Raw genomic sequence first — 24,002 nt, 5'->3', positions numbered from 1 at the left:
TGTTGGGAATATAAGCTGTTTAGAGTGTAATTAGCACAAAATGCAGTTTTAACAGAATTAGATAATGATTAAAAATAGATATAAAATTAAGCTGAGTTTAGAATATAGCCTGATGGTCGAGGCGTGCAAGCACTGTCCCAAGAATCTAATTGCCCCCTCTCGTACAGGGCTACGTGGCAAAAGTTCCCGGAGATACAACGACCATCGGTCAGGCGACCTCCTTCTCGTCGGCACGAGCTTCAAGAAGGCTTTGCGAACTCTTCTAGACTTTCAGGGAACCAACAGAATATAATAGCAAATATTTTGAAAGAGAAGAAGAAGAGAAATTCGTTTGTAAATCTGTGTCTTTAGCCTTCGGCAGGTGTTGGTTTTTATAGGGGAAAAAAACAACCGTTACAAATCCCGCGGATTTAATTCTCATAAAAACTCGATTCGGTTTTAATTACCGATTTAATAAAAATCCGTTTTCATTTATTACCGATTTTAATTCTCATAAAAAAAATATTTTCCGTTTTGATTCTGATTTAAATCTCATGAATATTACCGTTTCAAAATTTAATTCTCTTAACCGTTACAAAACGTTTATCACATGTTAATTGTTCAAAAATAAATATTACATTTTAATTATTCAAAAATAAAAATGTAGCAGATTAAAGGCCCATTAATCCGGAGCTCGTGTGCGCGCGCCACCCGACCCGACCCGAACCCGAGCCCGAGCCCGGCCCGGCCGGCGCGCGCGTGTGTGGTGTGGAGCATAACCTTTGTTTTCTTCTAGGCATAGGAGAGAAAGGGAAGGCTTATAAAGAGCCTATCTTCCCATCTCTTTTCCAATGTGGGACTAAAGTTTTCCTCCTTTCCTCTACAAACCCAAGTTTTAAGTTATCTTTATTATATAATTCCAATAATCCCCCACATAACTTAAAACTTAAAATAATTCAGAAATAACAATAAAAGACGAACTTAAAAATAAATAAATAAGATTGCTGGTTCCCTTATACTATGTAATAGGTGGAGGTACCTTTCGGTTTGAACCTTCACTTAGTGACAGTTGTATAGATCCGTGAGAGCTTGGTGGACTTCGCCTTGAACCAGTCTCATTTATCGGATTTCTACAGAAAGCACACATAGTATAGTTTTGAAGAATTCTAAACGGGTTGCGCTATTATCGGCCTTGCGCAGGTATCTTTCATGTGTGTTACTAGGGAGCAGCCCTGATCCCATAGTCGCGGCCTCACAACTACACACATATAGGTGAATCCTAATAAGGATGCGAGCAAGTAAGCATCCTGCCTCATGGGTCTTGGATTCATTAAGAGTTAGACTCAACCTTTCACTTGCTTTTTATGAGCACTGATCATCCTAGGGATGGGAGCAAATAAATTCAGTGCTCCTCACAATTAATCACTCATTCAGTTTGTTTCTACCCATTGAACCTCTGCGAGGTTGGGTTGCCACTGCAGTGATTTTTCTTATGGGCTTAACCCCATCCCCCTCGATGATTCTAGGACCACTGCCCTAGATAAGCCTTTAGTTAAGTGATCTGCAAGATTTTTCTCTGATCTTACAAAATCTAAGGCTATTATATGGTTTTTCATCTTATATCTCAAGGATTTATGTCGCACTTTCAAGTGTCGATTCATCTTCACATTTGCATTCTCTTGATGGCATTTGTCAATCGCTGACCTGCAATCACAATGAATAGAAATAGCTGGTAATGGTTTTTGCATTAGTGGAATTTCAGTTAGTAAATCTTTCAACCATTCAGCTTCTATACTAGTAGTATCAAGAGCTATCATTTCTGATTCCATTGTACTTCTAGCCATTACAGTTTGTTTAGTAGATTTCCAGGACACAGCTCCTCCTCCTAAAAGGAACACAAATCCTGTGGTGGATTTTACATCTACTGAGTCACTAATCCAATTTGCATCTGAATAACCTTCTAGTACAGATGGATAACCTTTATAGTGTAAACCATAATTTATAGTTCCTTTTAGGTATCTCAAAATTCTTTCTAAAGCATCCCAGTGACTCTTATCAGGATTTGATGTATATCTACTAAGTCTATTTACTGCATAAGCAATGTCAGGTCTGGTGTAGTTTGTTAGGAATCCTAATGATCCAATTATTTGTGCATATTCTCTTTGTAATTGAGGATGACCTGTATTTTTCTTTAGATGTACATTAGGATCATATGGAGTGGAAACAGGTTGACAGTTTGGATCATAAAAATTCTTGAGGATTTTTTCTATGTAATGTGATTGTGATAGCACATATCCATTCTCATTTTTCATGATTTTAGTATTAAGAATTAGGTCAGCTTGACCTAAATCTTTCATGTCAAAATTTTGTGATAAAAAGTGTTTGATATCATTTATGATTTGTATGTCAGAACCAAAAATAAGAATGTCATCAACATATAGGCATAATATCACAATTTTGTTGTTTTTATCTATTTTATGGTATACACACTCATCTGTTTGATTAATTACAAATCCATAAGATAGTATAATTTCATCAAATTTCATATGCCATTGTTTTGGGGCTTGTTTGAGACCATATAGTGATCTAATAAGCTTGCATACTTTCTTTTCTTGTCCAGAAGCTATAAATCCCTCAGGTTGATCCATATAAATTTCTTCATCTAAGTCTCCATTTAAAAATGCAGTTTTAACATCCATTTGATGTATTATTAATTTGTGAATGGATGCTAGAGCTATGAGGACTCTAATGGTAGTAATCCTAGCTACTGGAGAATAGACATCAAAATAATCAATACCAGACTTTTGGGTATATCCTTTAGCTACTAATCTGGCTTTATATTTATCTATTGTTCCATCAGGTCTAAGTTTCTTCTTAAACACCCATTTACATCCTATGGTTTTACATCCTGAAGGAAGATCAGTTAGTTCCCAAGTATGATTTTGAACTATAGATTGTATCTCATTATTTATAGCTTCCTTCCAAAATGGAGCATCTACTGATTTCATTGCATCTTCAAATGTAACTGGAGAATCTTCTACAAGTAATGCATAGAAATCTTCATGGACCTTTTCTATTCTAGTTCTTTTACTTCTCCTAGGCTCCTCTGGACTTTCTAGTGGTCTAATTTGTTTAGAACTAGTTTCACCTTGATTAGAACTAGGATCTGAATTATTAGAGCTAGGGCCTGTGTTGTTTATTCTGGTCTTGTAAGGAAAAATATTTTCAAAGTAATGTGCATCCCTAGCTTCAATTATGGTGTTGTTGGCTATCTCATTAATGTCAGAGTTGATTATTAAAAATCTATTTGCATTACTATCAGAAGCATAGCCAATAAAAATTCCATCTACAGTTTTAGGGCCAATCTTCTTTCTTTTATTCTCAGGTATTTTGACTTTTGCTAAGCACCCCCACACTTTTAGGTGATCTAAATTAGGGTTTCTATTCTTCCAAATTGTGTAAGGGGTTTTATCAGATTTCTTGAATGGAATTCTATTTAGTATATGACATGCAGTCATGAGAGCTTCTCCCCATAAATTTTCTGGCACACCAGAATTAATTAACATTGAGTTTACCATGTCCATTAGTGTTCTATTCTTTCTCTCAGCTACTCCATTAGATTGAGGTGTATATGGAGCAGTTATTTCATGAATAATTCCATTATCTTCACAGAATTGTTTTAATTCATTAGAAGTGTACTCACCACCTCTATCTGATCTTAGTATTTTAATTTTCCTATCCAACTGATTTTCAACTTCTGCTTTATATATTTTAAATTTGTTTATGACTTCATCTTTAGTCTTAATTAAGTAGAGGTAACAATATTTAGAGCAATCGTCTATAAAAGTTACAAAATATTTGTTACCCCCTCTAGTTGTTCTTCCTGAATCACAAACATCACTATGGATGAGTTCTAATATCTCAGAATCTCTATCAATAGTTTTAAATGGTTTCTTAGGAAGTTTGGCTTCTACACATATTTCACATTTTTCATCATCTTTTATATTAAGCTTTGGAATTATATTGAGATGCATCAATCTTTTAATTGAATTATAATTCACATGTCCTAATCTTTGATGCCAAGTGATGGAAGGTTCAATATTCAAAGCTATTGGAGATGCAAGAGTAGAATTCTTAACATTCAATTTAAAAAGACCATCACATAAGAAACCTTTTCCAATGAAGTTCAAACCCTTAGTTATTACAACTTTATTTGATTCAAAAACAAGTTTGTAGCCTTGTTGCACTAATAAAGATCCGCTAATTAAATTTCTCCTAATGTCTGGTACATGATGGACATCCTGCAGGATCAAAGTCTTATCAGAAGTCAGCTTTAGGTTGATCCGACCTATTCCGGATACAGGAGCCACATTATTATTTCCCATTGTCACAGTTCCTCTACTTGAGACCTGATAGGTGGAAAACAAAGATTGATTAGAGCAAACGTGAATATTAGCTCCAGTGTCAATCCACCAATCATTTGCTTGAAAGGTCATGTTTACTTCAGGAGTGAAGAGAACAGACCTGAAAGCAGCCTCAGCTGGACTGGAAGTCACCATGTTTACTTGTGACTTATTAGGTGGAGGTCCTCCCTTCCTAGGCTTGGGTGGTTCAGTTTTCTTGAAAAAGCAGTCCTTAGCAAGATGGTTGGTTCTTCCACAAACGAAGCAGGCTCGACGTTCAGCTCCTTCCTTCTTTTGAAAGTGAACATGGTTCTTATTTTGATGATAGGGTTTCTTCTTAAATGTTTTATTTTGATTTTGGTGGAAGGGACGTTTCTTGTGTTGGGGAAAGGGTTTGGATTCAACATTGTTTACTTTGGGTTCTTTGGGTTCAGATTTTGTCACATTTTTCTCCCTGAGTCTATGTTGCTCTTCAATTCTAATAGAATTCAATACTTGCTCTAGGGTAAGATCTCCTTGGGTATGGTTAAGGTTTTTGGCAAAATCTGACCAGGACTCGGGAAGTTTGTCTATAAGACAGGCTATCTGAAACGTTTCATCTAAGATGGATCCATTCACTTTTAATTGGTGAACTATATGTTCAAATTCATGAATTTGCTCATTCATTGGTTTAGAATCTACCATTTTAAATTTGTTAAAATCAGAAGCTTTAAATCTTTTAATTCCCATATCATCTAAACCATACTTTTTCTCTAGGGTTTCCCACAGAACTTTAGCATTAGTGATAGTATAATATATATCATATAACCTATCAGATAAAGCTCCTAAGATTCTGTGTAGACAATGATACTCTATTTCTTGAGGTGTTCTTGGGATAGGAATGGAATCTGTGGAGGAAGATGAGGAAGATTGCCTAGTAACTGGTCTAGATGAAGATGGGTTATCTGGTTCTATGGCTGTTATTAGATGTAGGGTTGTTAACCAAAATCTCATTTGGTTTTGCCAACGACGAAAATTATTCCCATCAAACTTCTCTGGTTTAGCAGACATAACTTCACTTGTAGCCATAATCTGATGATGAATGAATATTTTTGTTATTATAATGCAGCAGAAATATATAAAGCATTCATTCAACAGAATAATCATGCATTGTAACATTTCGTTTTTAAGAATTGCAGACAACATTAACATAAAAACCAGAATGTTAATCATGTTACTATTCTAAACAGCACAAAATTAGTTTCTTGGAATGTTGGGAATCTTAACTGTTTAGACAATAAAATTTAATTCTCTTAACCGTTACAAAACGTTTATCACATGTTAATTGTTCAAAAATAAATATTACATTTTAATTATTCAAAAATTAAAATGTATCAGATTAAAGGCCCATTAATCCGGAGCGGCATTCGTGTCCGCAGGTCGTGTGGCATTCGTGTCCGCAGGTCGTGTGCGCGCGCCACCCGACCCGAACCCGAGCCCGGCCCGGCCAGCGTGCGCGTGTGTGGTGTGGAGCATAACCTTTGTTTTCTTCTAGGCATAGGAGAGAAAGGGAAGGCTTATAAAGAGCCTATCTTCCCATCTCTTTTCCAATGTGGGACTAAAGTTTTCCTCCTTTCCTCTACAAACCCAAGTTTTAAGTTATCTTTATTATATAATTCCAACAATTATTACACCCTACATAGGTTGACATATATCCTGGGTCTTGGTCTATGGTTTTGCGTAGTAAATTTGACCGAGTGGAAAAATAAGTTTCAAGGGATCGTCAGTTCTACAAACAAACTTCAACAACAGAAAACACGATGTAAAATTAAACAGTAGAACATGGATCGTAGCTGGGTCTTCTTAACGTGAAAATGGTCTGGTATTCGGTGGGCCGTAATTGGACCTATTGGGCCATTATTTCCAACTCCTGACGACTTCTTGTGCCCATCGAAAAAAAGTTGTAACAGGGGCTAACAGTAATTGGAACGGGGAGATACCCCATTCACATACAATTTTTACTGGCTATTTGATGAGCATGTTATTTTCCCCTCGGAACAAAATAATGAAAGGAAGCTTGAAACAACAAAATCATCGCACAAACTCTCTTTGCTAGAATTTGCTACGCTTCTTTCGTACATGTATCTGGACAAGCATCAGATGCTGATATTCAATTTCAGTTTCGTCATTCTAAGCTTAATATTGGCATTTCTGGAGAATAAAAATAAAATGAAATAAAATAAAAAACAATTATGGAGGCTTCATTGACATTTCCATCATTGTCCCAGCTTCACATTGACGTGTATTTTATTAGACCGCATCTCATGTGCATCTCTTAATACATCGACTCATTCAAAAATCAAATCCCTCACATAACAAAGCAGGGAAAGAAATTAAGACCCGGCTGCTGAAGAGGGGAAAAGGTGAGAAGGGGAAAAAGTGAGGAAATATGAGCAGGAACAAGACTACGCTGGAGTCGGCTCCTCTGCTGGCTTGGTCTCAATTACTTTTCTCTTGCTATCTGCTATATATTTCCATCCACGTTTGTGAACTCCGCTGATTTTCACAGGAGCATCCGCGACTGCTATGCCTGCACAAACAGAGAACATATGAGGATTGATTGTAGCTGAACTAACTAAATTTTGATTCCCATAAGCAAATGAGAAATAAACTAGGAATGCAGATGTTTACACACAACAAAATAAAACCTGTACTAGACACATTCATATATTATGTGAAATACTTCGACTGATGTTAATGCCTTGTGCATTTTGAAAATATTTTTGATATAATTATACTCAATTTCGTGAGGAAGGAAAATAAAGGTAGAGATGGTCAAATCTGCAATAGCACATCAAGCAGGTCATGTCATGCAAAACACTAAAGGCATCATGATTAAGATAGATTAAGATAATCAAATCAAAGAGCAAATTGAGGGCGGTACAGTTATACCAATAAGACAAAATGTCTCTCCCTAAAAGGGACAATATAAAGGAAGTCGTCCGCAAGAGAAAACAAATTCAATAATATTCTAACTATTTTATATAGGATACGTTCAAGAGCTAATATTTAACTCAGCAACATACTAGAAAGCTAGAACTCCCAGTACTATCTTGAAGAACATAATGCTTGAGCAGGCATTGACAACCTTAATCAACTGCATTAGTACCTTTTAATTTGTGGACCCTTTTGTGAGACAATAAATTACCATAGTCTCTGAACAAAGAACTTAAAACAAGCACGGTCGAAAAAAATTAAAAGAGAGCAAGAAGTACAAGTAAACAGGTAACCTCAGGTTGACGAGGTCCTATGGTTTTGCTCAAGTTCATACCATCAGTGGGTCATTATCTGTTTCCCTTCTTACGCTAGAGTCCAAGCTCTCCCTTATGTAGTCCTTTATTACGCAGCGTTATCTTCCCCATAGTGGCTTTGGTATTGGGCATACCAAACGGAGCCCAAGGAGAAAGCAAATTGCATGATGTCCAATTTACCCTCAGTGTTAATTGTTCATTGAGATTATTAGAGACATATAACCCGTGATTTTTGTCCATTTTCCTTTGTTTCGACCCCATGCTAATAAGCACAAATACTTTGAAACTTCATGATTTTCAAGCGCGATAACCAATGACTACAGTCCATTCTCGCCTGTTTCGACCAAATATCAATTAAGTACGACATCTTCAAAATTCACAATTTTTATGGGCTATAACGCACTATTTTTTTTCATTTTCGTTCATTTCAACCCAAAGTCAAATAAGTATGTGCACTTTAAATTCATGATTTTTATGGGTTATAATCCATGATCTTTATCCATTTTTATTCGTTCTAACCCAATGATGATTAATTACGCATACTCAAAGTTCCTGATTTTTATGAGCTATAATTCATGATTTTTGTCCATTTTTATCTTTTACGGTCCAATAGAAATTAAGTACAAGTATTTTAAATTTCATATAATCTCATGAGCTATTACCTGCAATTTTTGTTCATTTCGCTCAATTCAACCCGATGAAAATTAAATATACATACTTCAAAATTCTTGATTTTCTAGGGTTAACCCACAATTTTTTTTCTTTTTTATTTTTTAGTCTTGATCAATTGGCAATTTATTTGATTACATGAAAAAAAATTAGGGAACCAATGACTACAGTCCATTCTCGACTGTTTCGACCAAATATCAATTAAGTACGACATCTTTAAAATTCATAATTTTTATGGGCTATAAGAGCAAGTCCAGCAAGCTCTGAAGGAGGCTCTGAAGGAGGCTCTGAAGGCTGACGTGGCTGTGGAAGTTGGCAGCCCCCCCTCCAGCAAGCTCTGAAGGCCTCCCAAGCCCCTCTCCTTAGGCCGACGTGGCGGTGGAGAGCTTCGGAGCTCCCAAGCGCTCCACAAATTTGTGGAGCGCTTGGGAGCTCCCAACTGGGAGAGGATTTACAAAAAACCCCCTCAAAAATCACTAGTCCGAAGATGATGGCGTTCGCGGAGATGCTGGCGTTCGCGGAGATGAGGGGTGGCGTTCGGAGTGGGATCGGAGACTGATGGTGGCTGGGGTGCCTCCGATTGCGCCTCCGCATGCCGACGGGGTGGGATCGGAGATGATGATGGCGAAGAGGCCTCCGACTGTCGAAGGGGTGGGGTTGGGTGTGCTGTTTGAGGTTGTCGAAGGGGTGGGATTTGGGGTTGGGATTTGGGGAGAAGATGAAGTGTTTTGTTTTTTTTTATTTGGGTGCGTTGTTTGAGGTTGGGATTTGGGGAGAAGATGAAGTGTTTTGTTTTTTTTTTATTTGGGTGCGTTGTTTGAGGTTGGGATTTGGTGTTTTGATTTGGGATTTTTTTTTTAATTGGCTGAGTTGTGACCTCTTGAGTTGAAATTTTACCGTTGTATGAAACACCGACACAAGAAGCTTATCCAGAATTCAGCCGTTAAAAAAAGATGCCGTTGAAAAATTTACCGTTGTAAAAAATCTTCTATAAATTCGTTTTACTTCAATACACAAATCATTCCACACAACTCTCTCATAAAAAAAAATCTATAGTTCCCTATCAAATTACAAATCTCATGGATCCCTCACAAAACTATTATTCGCACCTCCTTGCCGGTGAAGGATCGACCTTATACCCGCCGTTCTATACAGAAGTCGTAGAAGAATGTAACCCCATCGAATTATCGCAATCCGCAACACAACAAGTGTCATCCCAAGAAACACCGACCACAAAGAAGAAGAAGGCTTACACGCGGTCCGAAAATTGGACTGTCCACGAGGATAAGCTTCTTGTGTCTGTTTGGCTGAACACGAGCCAAGACGCCATCCAAGGTACGGGGCAACATAAAGATAAGTTTTGGCACCGAGCTAACGACTATTTTATCCTATACTCCACCGATCCAACGAGCCGCACGCCAAACCAAATGATGCATCGTTGGTCAACGATTCAATTGTCCGTCAACAAATTTTGTGGGTGCGTTGCTCAGATTGAAGGAAGACAAAGATCTGGTACGGGAATTATTGACCAGGTAAATATTTAATTATGTTTGATTATGTTTGATTATGTTTGCTCAGATTCAATATGTTTAATTATGTTTGATTATTCTAAAATTAACTCTTGTGTAGACTGCAGAAGTAAAAGAATTATATCAATCTCTTTATGGTAAGCCATTCGTGTTTGACCATTGCTGGGTTGAGTTGCGTCATCATCAAAAGTGGATCCAACAAATGGAAACTTACAATAAGATTCGATCACAGCCGAGAAGAACCACATACTCTGATTTCTCACCAAACAATTCCATACCAGCGACCCCCATCGAGTTGAACACTGGCTCGGATGATGTTATAGCAAGGCCTGAAGGGAGGAAAGCGGCAAAGCTCAAGAGGAAACAAAATGTGGAAAACTCTGAGTCCGCTAAGTCCATCATGGGAGAGGCTTTCGCGTGGATGAAGGAAACCACAAATCAAAAAATAGAGCTAAAACAAAAGAAACAAGATGACGACATCATGAAGATGGATCTCTCAACACTCAATTTAGTTCAACGACAATACCTTGAAATGCGTCAGGCAAAGATATTGGAGAGGTGGATGTCTAAGGGTTCTGCCTAATTATCATATATTATCTTGTATTAGATTTATGATTGTACTCGCATCGCATCCTAATTAGCTCTTCCTAATTATCTTGTATTAGATTTATGATTCTACTTGAAGTTGAAAATTTTGGCATTTAATGAAAACAACTACTTCATTGAAAAGAAAATTGGCGTAGTACAACAACTCGAACTTCTTTGCTGAAATTACATTAGAAACTTAATCCTCGTCGATGGATCCCTTGAGCTGCCACAGATGCTCGATCAAATCATTCTTTAGTGATTTGTGTGTTTGCGTGTTCCTGATCCGATGATGATTTTGGATGAACTCAGTTAGAGGCACCGTCTGCACATGAGAAGGTTCAACGACTGGTATCGAATCATTAAAGTCGAAGTTGTTATCCAATTGACAATCTCGTTCATCTTCAACAATCATGTTATGCATTATGATGCAAGCTGTCATGATGTCTTTCAGCACACTAGGTTGCCAGAAACGTCCTGGTCCACGAACAATCGCAAATCGAGCTTGCAACACGCCAAAAGCTCGCTCAACATCTTTTCTTGCGCTCTCTTGTTGTTGAGCAAAGTATTTATGTTTGTTTCCTCGCGGTGCTGGAATAGTCTTCACTAATGTGGACCACTCTGGGTAAATCCCATCGGCGAGATAGTATCCCATATTGTACTCGTGGCCATTAACAGTATAGTTGCACGGTGAAGCTCTTTCCTCCGCAAGTTGTGCGAAAACCAGTGAACGATGTAGTACGTTGAGGTCATTGTGAGACCCCGACAGTCCAAAGAAGACATGCCATATCCAAAGATCTTTGCTAACTACGGTCTCTAAAATAATTGTAGGTTCATGAAAATGCCCAATATGCATACCTTGCCAGGCGGTTGGACAGTTCTTCCATACCCAGTGCATGCAGTCAATGCTCCCAAGCATACCAGGAAAACCTCGTTGTGAACCTTCCTCGAGCAGGCGTGCAACGTCTTCATTAGTCGGTGAACGAATGTATTCCTCCCCAAAGATGTTGATAATCGATCGAACGAACCTCTTCACGCTCTCAAGCGACGTACTTTTACCGATCCGAACGTAGTCGTCAACGGCGTCAGCGGATGCTCCATATGCGAGCATCCGCATAGCTGCAGTAATCTTTTGAAGGCTAGATAGTCCTAACTGTCCAGCACCATTCCTCTTTTGGACGAAGTACTTGTCATGTTCGACGACAGCGTCGTGGATTCGAAGGAATAACGAACGCGACATTCTGAATCTTCGACGAAAATAATGAAGAGGATATGTTGGTGTGTCAGCAAAATAATCTTGGAACAACCGATTGTGGCCTTCCAGTCGGTATCAGTGGAACACGATACGTCTTTTGTATTGAACTGAAGTTGAATCTTTCCCTTGTTCTTCTTCCTCGACGACAGCAGCTCCCATAAGAAAGAACGTCTTCATCATTTCATCATCCTTGTTCTTCTTCCTCGACGACAGCAGCTCCCATAAGAAAGAACGTCTTCATCATTTCATCATCGCTAAAGCTAGATGAGCTAGACATTTTGTTCTGGGAGACGATGGGTTGAGGTGAGAAGGCATCGAATTTTATAGGAATCAGTCGGTTGACGGTCAAAGTTTGTGATGCCTCGAAGTTCGTGCCCAACCTCGAAGACCGTGTGCGTTCCCTCGAAAGCCGTGGGTTACCTTGAAGACCGTGTGCGCTCCCTCGAAGACCGTGGGTTGCCTCGAAGACCGTGTGAGCTCCCTCGAAGGCCGTATCCAACGGTTAGAAATAAAATACAAGAGGTTTAAATATAATTAAAAATAATGGGTAAAATATTAAAATAGAAGAGGGTTTTTTTTGATATTGTTGGAGCTCCTAACTAGGAGCTTGTTGGAGCTCCATAAAATAAGAAGATGCTCTCAAGGCCTATTTTAATAATTTTTTATACCAAAATGCTTGAGAGCTCTTGAGAGCTTGCTGACTAGGACTCCCAACTGGGAGCTTGCTGGACTTGCTCTAACGCACTATCTTTTTTCATTTTCATTCATTTCAACCCAACGACAAATAAGTATGTGCACTTTAAATTCATGATTTTTATGGGTTATAATCCATGATCTTTATCCATTTTCATTCGTTCTAACCCAATGATGATTAATTACGCATACTCAAAGTTCCTGATTTTTATGAGCTATAATTCATGATTTTTGTCCATTTTTATATTTTACGGTCCAATAGAAATTAAGTACAAGTATTTTAAATTTCACAATCTCATGAGCTATTACCTACAATTTTTGTTCATTTCGCTCATTTCAACCCTATGAAAATTAAATATACATACTTCAAAATTCATGATTTTCTAGAATTAACCCACAATTTTTTTCTTTTTATTTTTTAGTCTTGATCAATTGGCAATTTATTTGCTTACATGAAAATTAGGGAACCAATGACTACAGTCCATTCTCGCCTGTTTCGACCAAATATCAATTAAGTACGACATCTTCAAAATCCACAATTTTTATGGGCTATAACGCACTATCTTATCTTTTTTCATTTTTATCTTTTACGGTCCAATAGAAATTAAGTACAAGTATTTTAAATTTCACAATCTCATGAGCTATAACCTGCAAAATTTGTTCATTTCGCTCATTTCAACCCGATGAAAATTAAATATACAAACTTCAAAATTCATGATTTCTAGGGTTAACCCACAATTTTTTTTTCTTTTTATTTTTTAGTCTTGATCAATTGGCAATTTATTTGCTTACATGAAAATTAGGGATTTTTATGGGCAAAATCATTATTTTTTTTATTTTCATTTGTTTCAATCCAATGACAATTAAGCATGCACATCTTAAATTTTGCGATTTTCATGGGCTATAACCCATGATTAGTGTTCATTTTCGCTTGGTTTGACCTAATGTTAATTGACAATGGTAATTTCAAAATTCACGATATTCATAGTCTGTAACTCGTGATTTTTTGTTTATTTTTGTTCATTTCAACCCAAGGTCAATTACCTACGCGTACTAGAAATTCATAATTTTTATAAGTTATAATCCACGGTCTTTGTCCATTTTTGTTTATCTCATCATAATGACAACAAACTACGCATGTTTCAAAATTCGTGACTTTCATAGGCTATAATTCATATTTTTTTCCATTTTCGTTCTTTTGACCAAATGCGATTTAATTATGTGTACTTCACAATTTCAATAGACTAATAGCCCATTATATTTATCCATTTTTGTTAGTTTCAACCCAATGAAAATTAAGTACACGTTTCTCTAAATTTATGATTTAATGAGCTATCACCCACAATTTTTATTTATTTTCATTCGTTTCAACCTAACAACAATTAAATACACACGCTTCAAATTATTTACTTTCAAGGACTAACCCATGATTATTTTTCAATTTTGTTCATTTCTATCAAATGCCAATTTACTATGCATACTTAGAAACTAACAATTTTATGAGAAATAACCCACAATTTTTGCCTATTTTCATCCGTTTCAATACAATGGTAATTTAGCATGCAAATTGCGATTTTTATTGGCTACTCATGATTATTATTCATTTTTGTTTGTTTCAATTCAACGTGAACCAAATAGAGGACTTTTAAAATTTCATAGTTTTTATAAGTTATATACCCATGATTTTTGTTCATTTTCATTCATTTTGAACCGAAGGCAATTAAATGTGTACTTTAAATTCATGATTTTTATAGGTTATATAACCCCTCATCTTTGTCCATTTTCCTTCATCCCAATCTAATGACAATTAAGTGTGCATGTTTGAAAATCACGATTTCATGAGCACTCACGATTTTTGTTCAATTTTGTTTGTTTGATCCAATAACAACTAAGCACGCATACTTCAACATTCATGATTTTCATGGTTAACCCATGATTCTAGTCTATTTTAATTGTTTCGATCCAGTGATAAATAAATGTGCATACTTAAAATTTAAAGATTTTCATAAGCTTATAATCCATAATTTTTGCTAACTTTCATTCATATTGACCCAATAAAAATTAAGCATGCATACTTCAAAAGTTCACGAAGTTCATAGGCTCTAACCCGCCATTATTGTCCATTTTTATTTGCCCCGACCCAATGTCAATTAATTATATGAACTTCAAAATCCTAGATTTTTCATCGACTATAACTCACTACTTTTATTCGTTTTTGTTCAAATCTATCAAAAGTCAATTAAGTATGCGTACTTCAAATTCACCATTTCTACAGGTGATATCCTATGATCTTTGTCGATTTTTGTTTGTCCCGACCCAATGACAATTAATTACGCATACTTAAAAATCCATGATTTTTATGGGCCAAAACCAAATTTTATTGTCTAGTTTTATTTTTTTTTTTCAAATAGAAATTAAGTATACATACTTCAAAATTTCATGATTTTTATAGACTATAACCAATGATTTTTGCCTTTTTTCATTTTGATCCGATAGCAATTAGAAACACGTATTTTAAAATTCACGATTTCATAAGCTACAACTGAAATTTTTTTATTCCTTTTCATTTGTTTCAACTCAATGGCAATTAGGTATGCGTATTTAAAAATTCTTGATTTTCATGGACACCCATAATTTTTTATTCATTTTGTCCATTTCGATCCAATGACAAATTAATTATGTTGTACTTTTTGCGATTTTCATGACAACCTATGATTTTTGTCTATTTTTGTTCATTTTAACCTAATGGTAGTCAAGCATGCATGATTCAAATTTTCACTATTTTCACAGGCTTTAACCGATGATTATTGTTTTATTATCGTTTATTGTGACTAGATGTCAATTAGTTATGGGAACTTTAAAATTCAAAACTTTTATGGATCATTTTTGTTCGTTTTTTTCCTTTCAGACTTGAAGGCAATTAAGTATATGAACTTCAAATTCACGATTTTTATGGGCGGTAACTAAGGGTGCGAACAATTTGGACTAGAATATGATACTTACCATATTTGTATCCACTTGTCATTCACGAATATAGACACAAATACAGATGTGTCTAGGTAAGGAAAACCCATATCCATATCTACTAAAACCGAATACGAATATGGATCTACATGCGGATATATATGTAGATATACATGCAGAAACAAAAAAGTTATGGGAAAATAAAATAATATCAAAAAAATATAGCCGATATGATACAAGATAGTTCATTAATATGTTTGTTATATCTGAAAAGCTAAGATTGGATCTCTTCATCATCAAATTTATTTTTAACTATATATTCAGAAATTTTGGATACAGATATTTCGGATCCGGATTGAAACAATTACTCATGTACGATCAACATATATTCAGATATTTCGAATACTGGTCCGAATATTTCACTACATGACAATATCTGCAAACATATTCAATCGGTTAAACATTTGAGTAATCATATTCATATGCTAACAGATCTAGTTACGAATATATCTGTGGATATGAATACGATTTTGCACCCTTAGGAGTAACCCGTGATCTTTGTCAATTTTCATTCATTTGAAATCAATGACACTTAATTATGCATACTTCAAAATCTGTGATTTATATGGGCTTCAAAATCTGTGATTTATATGGGCTATAGCACAATTCTACTCAATTTTCGTTCTTTTGAGTTTTGGCCTAATAGCAGTAAAGTATACATACTTTAAATTTTTATGATTTTGATGGATTATAACCCGTAATTTTTATCCATTTTTATTTTTTCAACTCTTGATGACAACTATCAAATTTTAATAAAAAACACTATTTTCATGGGCTAAAATCTATGATTGTTGTTCTTTTTTAACCAATGACAGTTAAATATGCGTATTTCCATATTCATGATTTTCATGGGCTACTACAATGATTTTTGTGCATATAATCTAATGAAAATTAAATATGCATACTTAGCAATATTTTTTGCTACTTTCAGTTGTTTTGACCGAATGGTAATTAATTACGCATATTTTAAAAATTGTGATTTTCATTAGCAACGATTTTTGTTTGCTTTGACCCAATAGTGATGTGTTCTTCAAAATTCGTGAATTTTTATGGTGATAACCTACTAGTTTTTTCTACTAATAACTATTAAGTTTGCGTTTTTCAAACATTACGATAAATTTAACCATGTTTGTTTATTTTGGCACAATGTCAATTAATTATGGGTAATTCAAATTCCTAATTATCATAAGATATAACTCGCTTGTTTTGTTCATTTTTGTTTGATTCGACTCAATAACAAATAAGTGTGTAATTCAAAATTTATAATCTTCATGGGTCATATAACCAACAATTTTTGTCCACTTTGTTTTTTGTGCTTTTCGATCCAATGACAATAAAATATACATACTTTAATATTATTGATTTTCATAACCAAAGATATTAAAATATACATACTTTAAAATTAACAATTTTTATAAACTATAACATGCAATTTTTTAGTTCATTTTCGTTCATTTCGCCTAATTGCAATTATGCGTTCGCACTTCAAAAATTCATGATTTTCATAGGCTACTATAACCTACGATTTTCTTCCTTTTTTTGTTCATCTCAACTCAATGGTAAGGGCACGTAAAATTTTACAATTTTCATGAGCTATATAACCCATAATTTTTGTTTGTTTCAATCTAATACCAATTAAATGCGTACTTCAATATTCTGTATTTTCAGACTATGACACATGTAGTTCATAATATTTTTAGCCATTTTGCTCATTTCATTAAAATGATAATTCATTATCCATACTTAAAAAATTGTGATTTTTCTAAGCTATAACCCTCGATTTTGGTCAATTACATTTGCTTAAATTCAGATCACTCAATGCAAAATAAGTATGCGTATGCCAAAATACATGATTTCTATAGGATAAAACCAATAATTTTGTACATTGTTCTTCATTCTGGCTAATACCAATTTAGTAGGGGAACTTCATAATTCACAATTTTGATGGGTTAACCCATGATTTTTATCATTTTTAGCTCGTTGTAAATTATTAAGTACGCATATTTCAAAATTCTAGAATTTTTGCCAATGCCAACATATGTTTTTTTAGTCCTTTTTATTTTGCTTCAAACTAATGACAATGAAAAATACACACTTCAAAATTTCGCAACTTTCATGGATAGCTTATGATTTTTATCTATTTTCATTTGTTACGACTCAATGACAATTAGGTACGCATATTTTAAAATTCACGATTCATAAGCTACAACCCACGATTATTGTCAATCTTCATTCATTTCGATACAATGACAACTAAGTACGCATACTTCAAAATTCTTAATTTTCATGGGCTAACCCATAAAGTTTGTTCATTGTCTTTCGTTTCGAACCAATGAAAATTAAGTATGCATACTTTAAAATTAGCAATTTAAATGGGCTATAACCTCAATTTTTTTCCATTTTCATTCATAGTGAGCCAATTGGAAAGGGGCCTTCGTACAATAAAATTAGCAAATTTCATGGGCTATATAACCCATATTTTTGTTATTTTTATTTTTTCACCCAATTACAGTTAATTATGCATACTTTAAAATTCATAATTTTTATGTGTTATAACCCATGATTTTTATCCGTTTTCGTTTATTTTCATTCAGTAGTAGTATGCATGCTTTAAAAGTCGTGATTTTCATGTGCTATGACCCATGTTTATTGTCCATTTATGTTATTTTCGACTCAATGAAAATTTAGTCAAGCATTTTAAAATTCATTATTTCATGAGCTACAATCTACGATTTTTGTCTATTTTCTTTCTTTTAAACATAGTGGCAAGTAAGTGCAACTTCAAAATTCATGATTTTTATGGGTTAATACACGATATTTGTTCAGTTTCATCTATTTTGATCTAATGACAATTAATTAAGGATATACTTGAAAATTATCGATTTTCATGAGCAATAACTCAAAATTTTTGTCTAATTTCATTAGTTTTAGCCCAACGACAGCGAAGCAGCGTATTTCAAAATATTGTGATTTCGCTAGGCTTGATTAGTGTTTATTTTCGTTAGTTTCAACCCAATGTCAATTAAGAATGCATAGTTCAAAATTTGTGATTATTCAATGGTTCTTATCACTATTTTTGTCCATTTTCATTCTTTTCGACCGAATGACAATTAACTTCATAATCCCTATGGGTTACAACACACACGATCTTTGCTCATTTTGGTTGATCCGACTCAAAGGCAATTAAGTATGTCCGATTCAGCATTCATAATTTTTATAGGCTAATATATGATTATTGTCTGTTTCGCTCTTTTGACAAATGACAATTACGTGTACTTAAAAAATTCACAATTTTCATGGACTAATTCACAATTTTAATTCATTTATGTTCGTTTCTAAGTATGCGCACTTCAAAATTCTTGATTTTCATGGGCTAACTCACGATTTTTTTGCATTTTTATTTATTTTGATCTATTGGCAATTAATTATCCACAACTTTTGTTTATTTTCATTCGTATCGATCCAATGATAATTAAGTATATATACTTTAAAATTCACGATTTTTGTATATTATATCCACAACCTTTGTCCATTTTGGTTGGTTCGACCAAAAGGCAATTAATTGTATATACTTTAAAATTCATAATTTCTATAGATAATAACTCATGATTTTTGTCCATTTCTTATTCTTTTGAGCAAATGTTAATTAAGTATGCGTACTTCAAAATTTCAAGATTTTTATGGACAATAACCTATGGTTTTTGTTCATTTAGTTTTTTCAATCAAATGGCAATTAAGCACGCGTATTTAAAAATTCATTATTTTGAGCTAGAACCCAATATTTTAGCTCTTTTTTGTTTATTTCAACTGAATGATAATTAGGTACATGTACTTCAATTCATAGATTCATAGGCTAACCTATGATTTGCGCCTATTTTTGTTTGTTTTGATCCAATTGAAACTAATTGTGCATACTTTAAAATTAGGAATTTTTTGAAATATATAATCCACGATTTTTTGTCTATTTTCATTCATTTCGACCAAATGACAAATAAGCATGCGAACTACAAAACTTAGTGATTTTCATGGGCTATGGCACATGATTATTATCTATTTTCATTTGTTTCGATGCAATGTCAATTAAGTATGCGAACTCCAAAATTCATGATTTTCATAGGCTCACGATTTTTATTCACTAAGCTGCAACCCATGTTTTTTGTTTATGTTCTTCATTCTAACCCAATAGCAAAATTTAAAATGCATGATTTTAATGAGCAAACCCATGATTCTTTCCATTTTTTGTTTCAGTCTAATGACAATTAATTATACAATACTTAAAAATTTAAAAATTTGCGACTTACATGAGCTAACTCACATTTTTATCCTACGTTCATTTTGACCGAATGACAATTTGATATGCATATTTCAAAATTTTCCGATTTTCATAGGATATATGACCCATTGGTTGGTGTCCATTTTCTTGACGAATGCCAATTAAGTACAGAAACTTCAAAATTAGCAATTTTTATGGGCTATAACTGTTTTTATTTATTTCGACTCAACAACAATTAAGTATGCATACTTAAAATTTACAATTTTTATGATGTTATAACCTATGATCGTCGTCCATTTTCGTTCGTTTCAACCTAATATTTAACTATATGCACTTTAAAATTCATGGTTTTTAAGGGCTACAAGCCTACAACTCATACTATTTATTTATTTTTATTCTTCTGATTTAAATGGCAAATAAGTATATATACTTTAAATTTTCACAATTTTATTTGTTTGTTCCAACCAAATGCAATTATGTATAAAATTTCAAAATTTGCAATTTCTTTGACTATATAACTCATAATTTTTTTCGTTTACGTTCTTTTCGATTCAAAATTTTGTGAATTTCACGGGCTATTAATATAACACATGATTATTTTCCATTTTTGTCTATTTCCACCCAATATCAATTAATTATGGAAACTTCAAAGTTCAAGATTTTCGTGGTATAAATTATGATTTTTGACCATTTTTGTTAGTTTCAACCCAACGCAAAGGCAATTAAGTTTCGACACAACCCAAAGGCAATTAAATATACATACTTTAAATTCACAATTTTTGTGGGTTATAACCCCACAATATTTGTTATTTTTTGTTCGTTTTGACCCAGTGACAGTTAATTACACATACTTTAAAATTCGTGATTTTAGTGGGCTATATTTTAATTTTTGTCCAATTTCCTTCAATTTGATCCAATGGTAATTAAGTATGTATATTTCAAAAATAGCTATAACTATAATCCATGACTACTGTCCTTTTTTTGTCTCAACCAATGGTAATTAAATACGTATATTTCAAAATTCACTCTTTCATAAATTACAATCCATAATTTTTGTTCATTTTTGTTCGTTTCGACCCTATGCCAATTAATTGTGTACACTTCAAAATTGTTTATTTTCATGGGTTAACTCATAATTTTTGCACTTTTTCTACATTTCTATTCAATGAAAATTAATTATACGTCTTGAAAATTAGTGACCTTCATGGGTTGTAACGCACATTTTGCCCATTTTTGCTTGTTTCGACCCAATGGCAATAAAGAATGCGTATTTCAAAACTTTCATGGGCTATAATCCATAATTTTTGTCCATTTTCGTTCGTTTTGACACAATGACAATCAAGCATGCGTACTTTAAAATTTTGTGATTTTCATAAGCTATAATCCATGAATTATCGTCCATTTTTATTTCTCTAGACCCAATACCAATTAAGTACGAGACCTTCAAAATTCATGATTTTAATGTACTGTAATCCACAATTTTTGTTTATTTTCGTTAGTTTCAACTTAAAGGCAATTAAGTATGTATACTTCAAAATTCACGAGTTTTAGATTATAACACACAAGTTTACAAGTTATAACCCACGATCTTTGTCCATTTTCTATCGTTTTGACCCAATGACAAAAATTAAATTTAAAATTCATGATTTTTATGAGCTATAACTCATATTTTCGTCCATTTTCCTCCATTCGATCCATAATTTTTAAGTAACATACCATAACTTAATTCTATCAAATTGTTTGTTGATTGCATACTACATCAGCAGATATCATTTTACTAGTCCATAAAATAATTTTACATCCAGACAGATTAAATAACGTTGTGACAAACATAGACCGTTGCACATTTACAACATAGGAAACGAAAGGGCAGTGAGTGGACCAAGGAGTTTACACCCAGGGACTCATCAAAGCAGAGCCTATGATTACCACATAGTGAAATAATAATAGCTTAGACAGGAGCAACTTCTCATGTGTTACGTGCGTGATTAAACCACCACTTGGTGACAGAAGTCACAGAATGATGCTAGGAAACTGATCAGCAATAAAGTAGAGGTAGGGAAACACATTCCATTGAGTACTTGATATAATTCGCAAACATCATTAAGTGCTTGATTTATTTTACATACTAATTTAAGTGTTTATCTTTAGTAATTTTCCCTTCTTTCTTTTTAGTTTTATGATGGCAGAGTTATGGTCTCATTGAGTCATTCTGAGCATAGTACCTCTCTCTATTGAGTCAAGATTAACATTCTTTGTTCAGGAGATGTGTAGCTATCTTGGGTTTACTCAAACAGCAGGTAAAAGATCCCGGTTCTTGTAGATTAGATAAGAAAGCACCAGTTATCAATGTTTGTTGGATCCAGAAGCCCGAGCGAAGCAGTCACATAACAAAGTAGGATTCGAGGTGTAGAGGGAAGAGCTCATTGATTGAAGTGGTGAAGAATTAGTTGCTGTTGATGTAAAACAGCAATTTAGTTGACCAATTGGGAGGAAACTGTAGCAATGTTTATACACTGAGGAAAGTAGGAGCAGCAGGTTATGGACTAATATATCACCAAGCTCATGATCATGGTCTGTGCAGGATATGTTTTGAAGGGTATGGAGAAGATGCTACATATATACTCAAGGGACATATAATCATATATGTTAAAAGAGGTCAAGTTAAGGTCACAGAAAAGCAGCAGGAGAGGTCGAAGAGTGCTCTGTAGGAGTTATGCAAGACTTCATTTCATCCACTTAAACCAGTTGATTCCTGTGGACTTCACCAGTGTAGAAACTCACTCAGACATTTCCACACCAGTAGCTCAGACTTCAACACATCATATGCAACTAAACACCATAGATTATAAAGAGAAGGTTATACAAAGATGCCAATTCAAGGTAGTACATTAAAGCTTGTCATACTTAGTGATGCTATTTACAATTAATAAGCACATAAAGTGTTTGCTGATAACTCTAATTCCACTTGGATGAATACTTTCTAGTTCTAGTTAAGTGTAGACAGACAAGAACTTTGTGCACCTCCGAACCAACCATCATCTTCTGCATAACATATCTAATTCTAGAACGAGAAAGGGAAAGCAAAATTGTCTACTCCCTTCTATCTCCTTCTAAAAACTTACTCAAAATGTCAATCAAATAAAGTTGAAATCAGCTATCACCATGTAAAGTTTTATGCAATGCATCTAAAACTAGTACCACTTTCAATACAATCGGGCCATAGTTTGAATCGGATAACTAAATCCTAATAAATTCTTTGAGTAATACCATTTACATACATTGCTGAGTATAAACATAAAGGAAAATTTTTGAGAAAATTAGGGGAAATAAACAAAAAAATAACTCACCGGCCTTGTGTCGAACCCCCCAAGCCTTGCCATGTCGCCCATCCTAATTTCGCCATCAAACAAGTCCAATCAAAATTCCTCAAAAAGAGAAACAATATCAAATCAAAGAAGATAAAAGACAAGAGTAAAACCTTATAGAGGTTGATCTTTGTTATCTCGTAGGAGACATCCCTCCAGTGACTCTTGGCCATCTGGAACCCAATCCCCCAGTTCGGCAAGAACTGCGCCACTTCGAAAAGGTTCTTCTTCTTCCTCTGCTTTGATTTCCTCGCCTCTGCCACCTCAGCAGCGGCGGAGGCGGCGACAGCTAAAGACGGAGGAGCAGAGGTGCTTAGGGTTCTGATGAGGTTGAAAGATCGCCGGAGAAAACTGACGGCGTTCTCCGTCGCTAATCTGCTTGCCAAGGCCGCCATTGATTTGGTAGGTGTAGCACCTTTTTCTGTTGTTTTGGGGAGACGAGGGTTTTTGGGCTGGGTTTTGCTATCGGAGCTCGGCTCCGCCTGCTTGATTTGATTTGCGGACAAATTTTCAAAACAATCCCTTTTGCAATTTTATTCCCAAAAAAACGATCCCTTTAATTTTTATTTGTAAAAACCGATCTTGTTTCAACTTCAGCGCTGAAATCAGGTCGGTTTTTACAAAAAAAAAGTTCCAAAACTTCACAGGAGTTGAACTCCCGTGAAGTTTAGCAGTTTTTAATTAAGCTGCTAAACTTCACGGGAGTTGAACTCCCGTGAAGTTTAGCAGCTTAATTAAAAACTGTTAAACTTCACGGGAGTTCAACTCCTGTGAAGTCTCAACTCCCGTGAAGTTTAGCAGCTTAATTAAAAACTGCTAAACTTTACGGGAGTTCAACTCATGTGAAGTTTTAGAACTTTTTTTTGTAAAAACCGACCTGGTTTCAGCGCTGAGGTTGAAACCAGATCGGTTTTTACAAATAAGAGAGAAATGA

At 34.5% G+C, this 24,002-nt stretch overlaps 1 protein-coding gene across 1 annotated transcript; it reads right to left on the bottom strand.

Moving 5' to 3' along the window:
- Positions 6,525 to 23,579, bottom strand: LOC109826206. The gene is made up of 3 exons (XM_020393202.1): positions 23,182 to 23,579; positions 23,051 to 23,093; positions 6,525 to 6,951 (listed from the first exon to the last, which is right to left on the bottom strand). The coding sequence occupies exons 1-3, from the start codon at positions 23,461 to 23,463 to the stop codon at positions 6,827 to 6,829; spliced, it is 450 nt and encodes a 149-aa protein (XP_020248791.1). The 5' UTR covers positions 23,464 to 23,579; the 3' UTR covers positions 6,525 to 6,826.

This window comes from Asparagus officinalis, chromosome 10 (assembly GCF_001876935.1).
Source record: "Asparagus officinalis chromosome 10, Aspof.V1, whole genome shotgun sequence".
NCBI classification, from domain to species: Eukaryota; Viridiplantae; Streptophyta; class Magnoliopsida; order Asparagales; family Asparagaceae; genus Asparagus; species Asparagus officinalis.
Note: the sequence above shows the minus strand (reverse complement) of the source record. Positions and strands in the feature narration are given on the sequence as shown.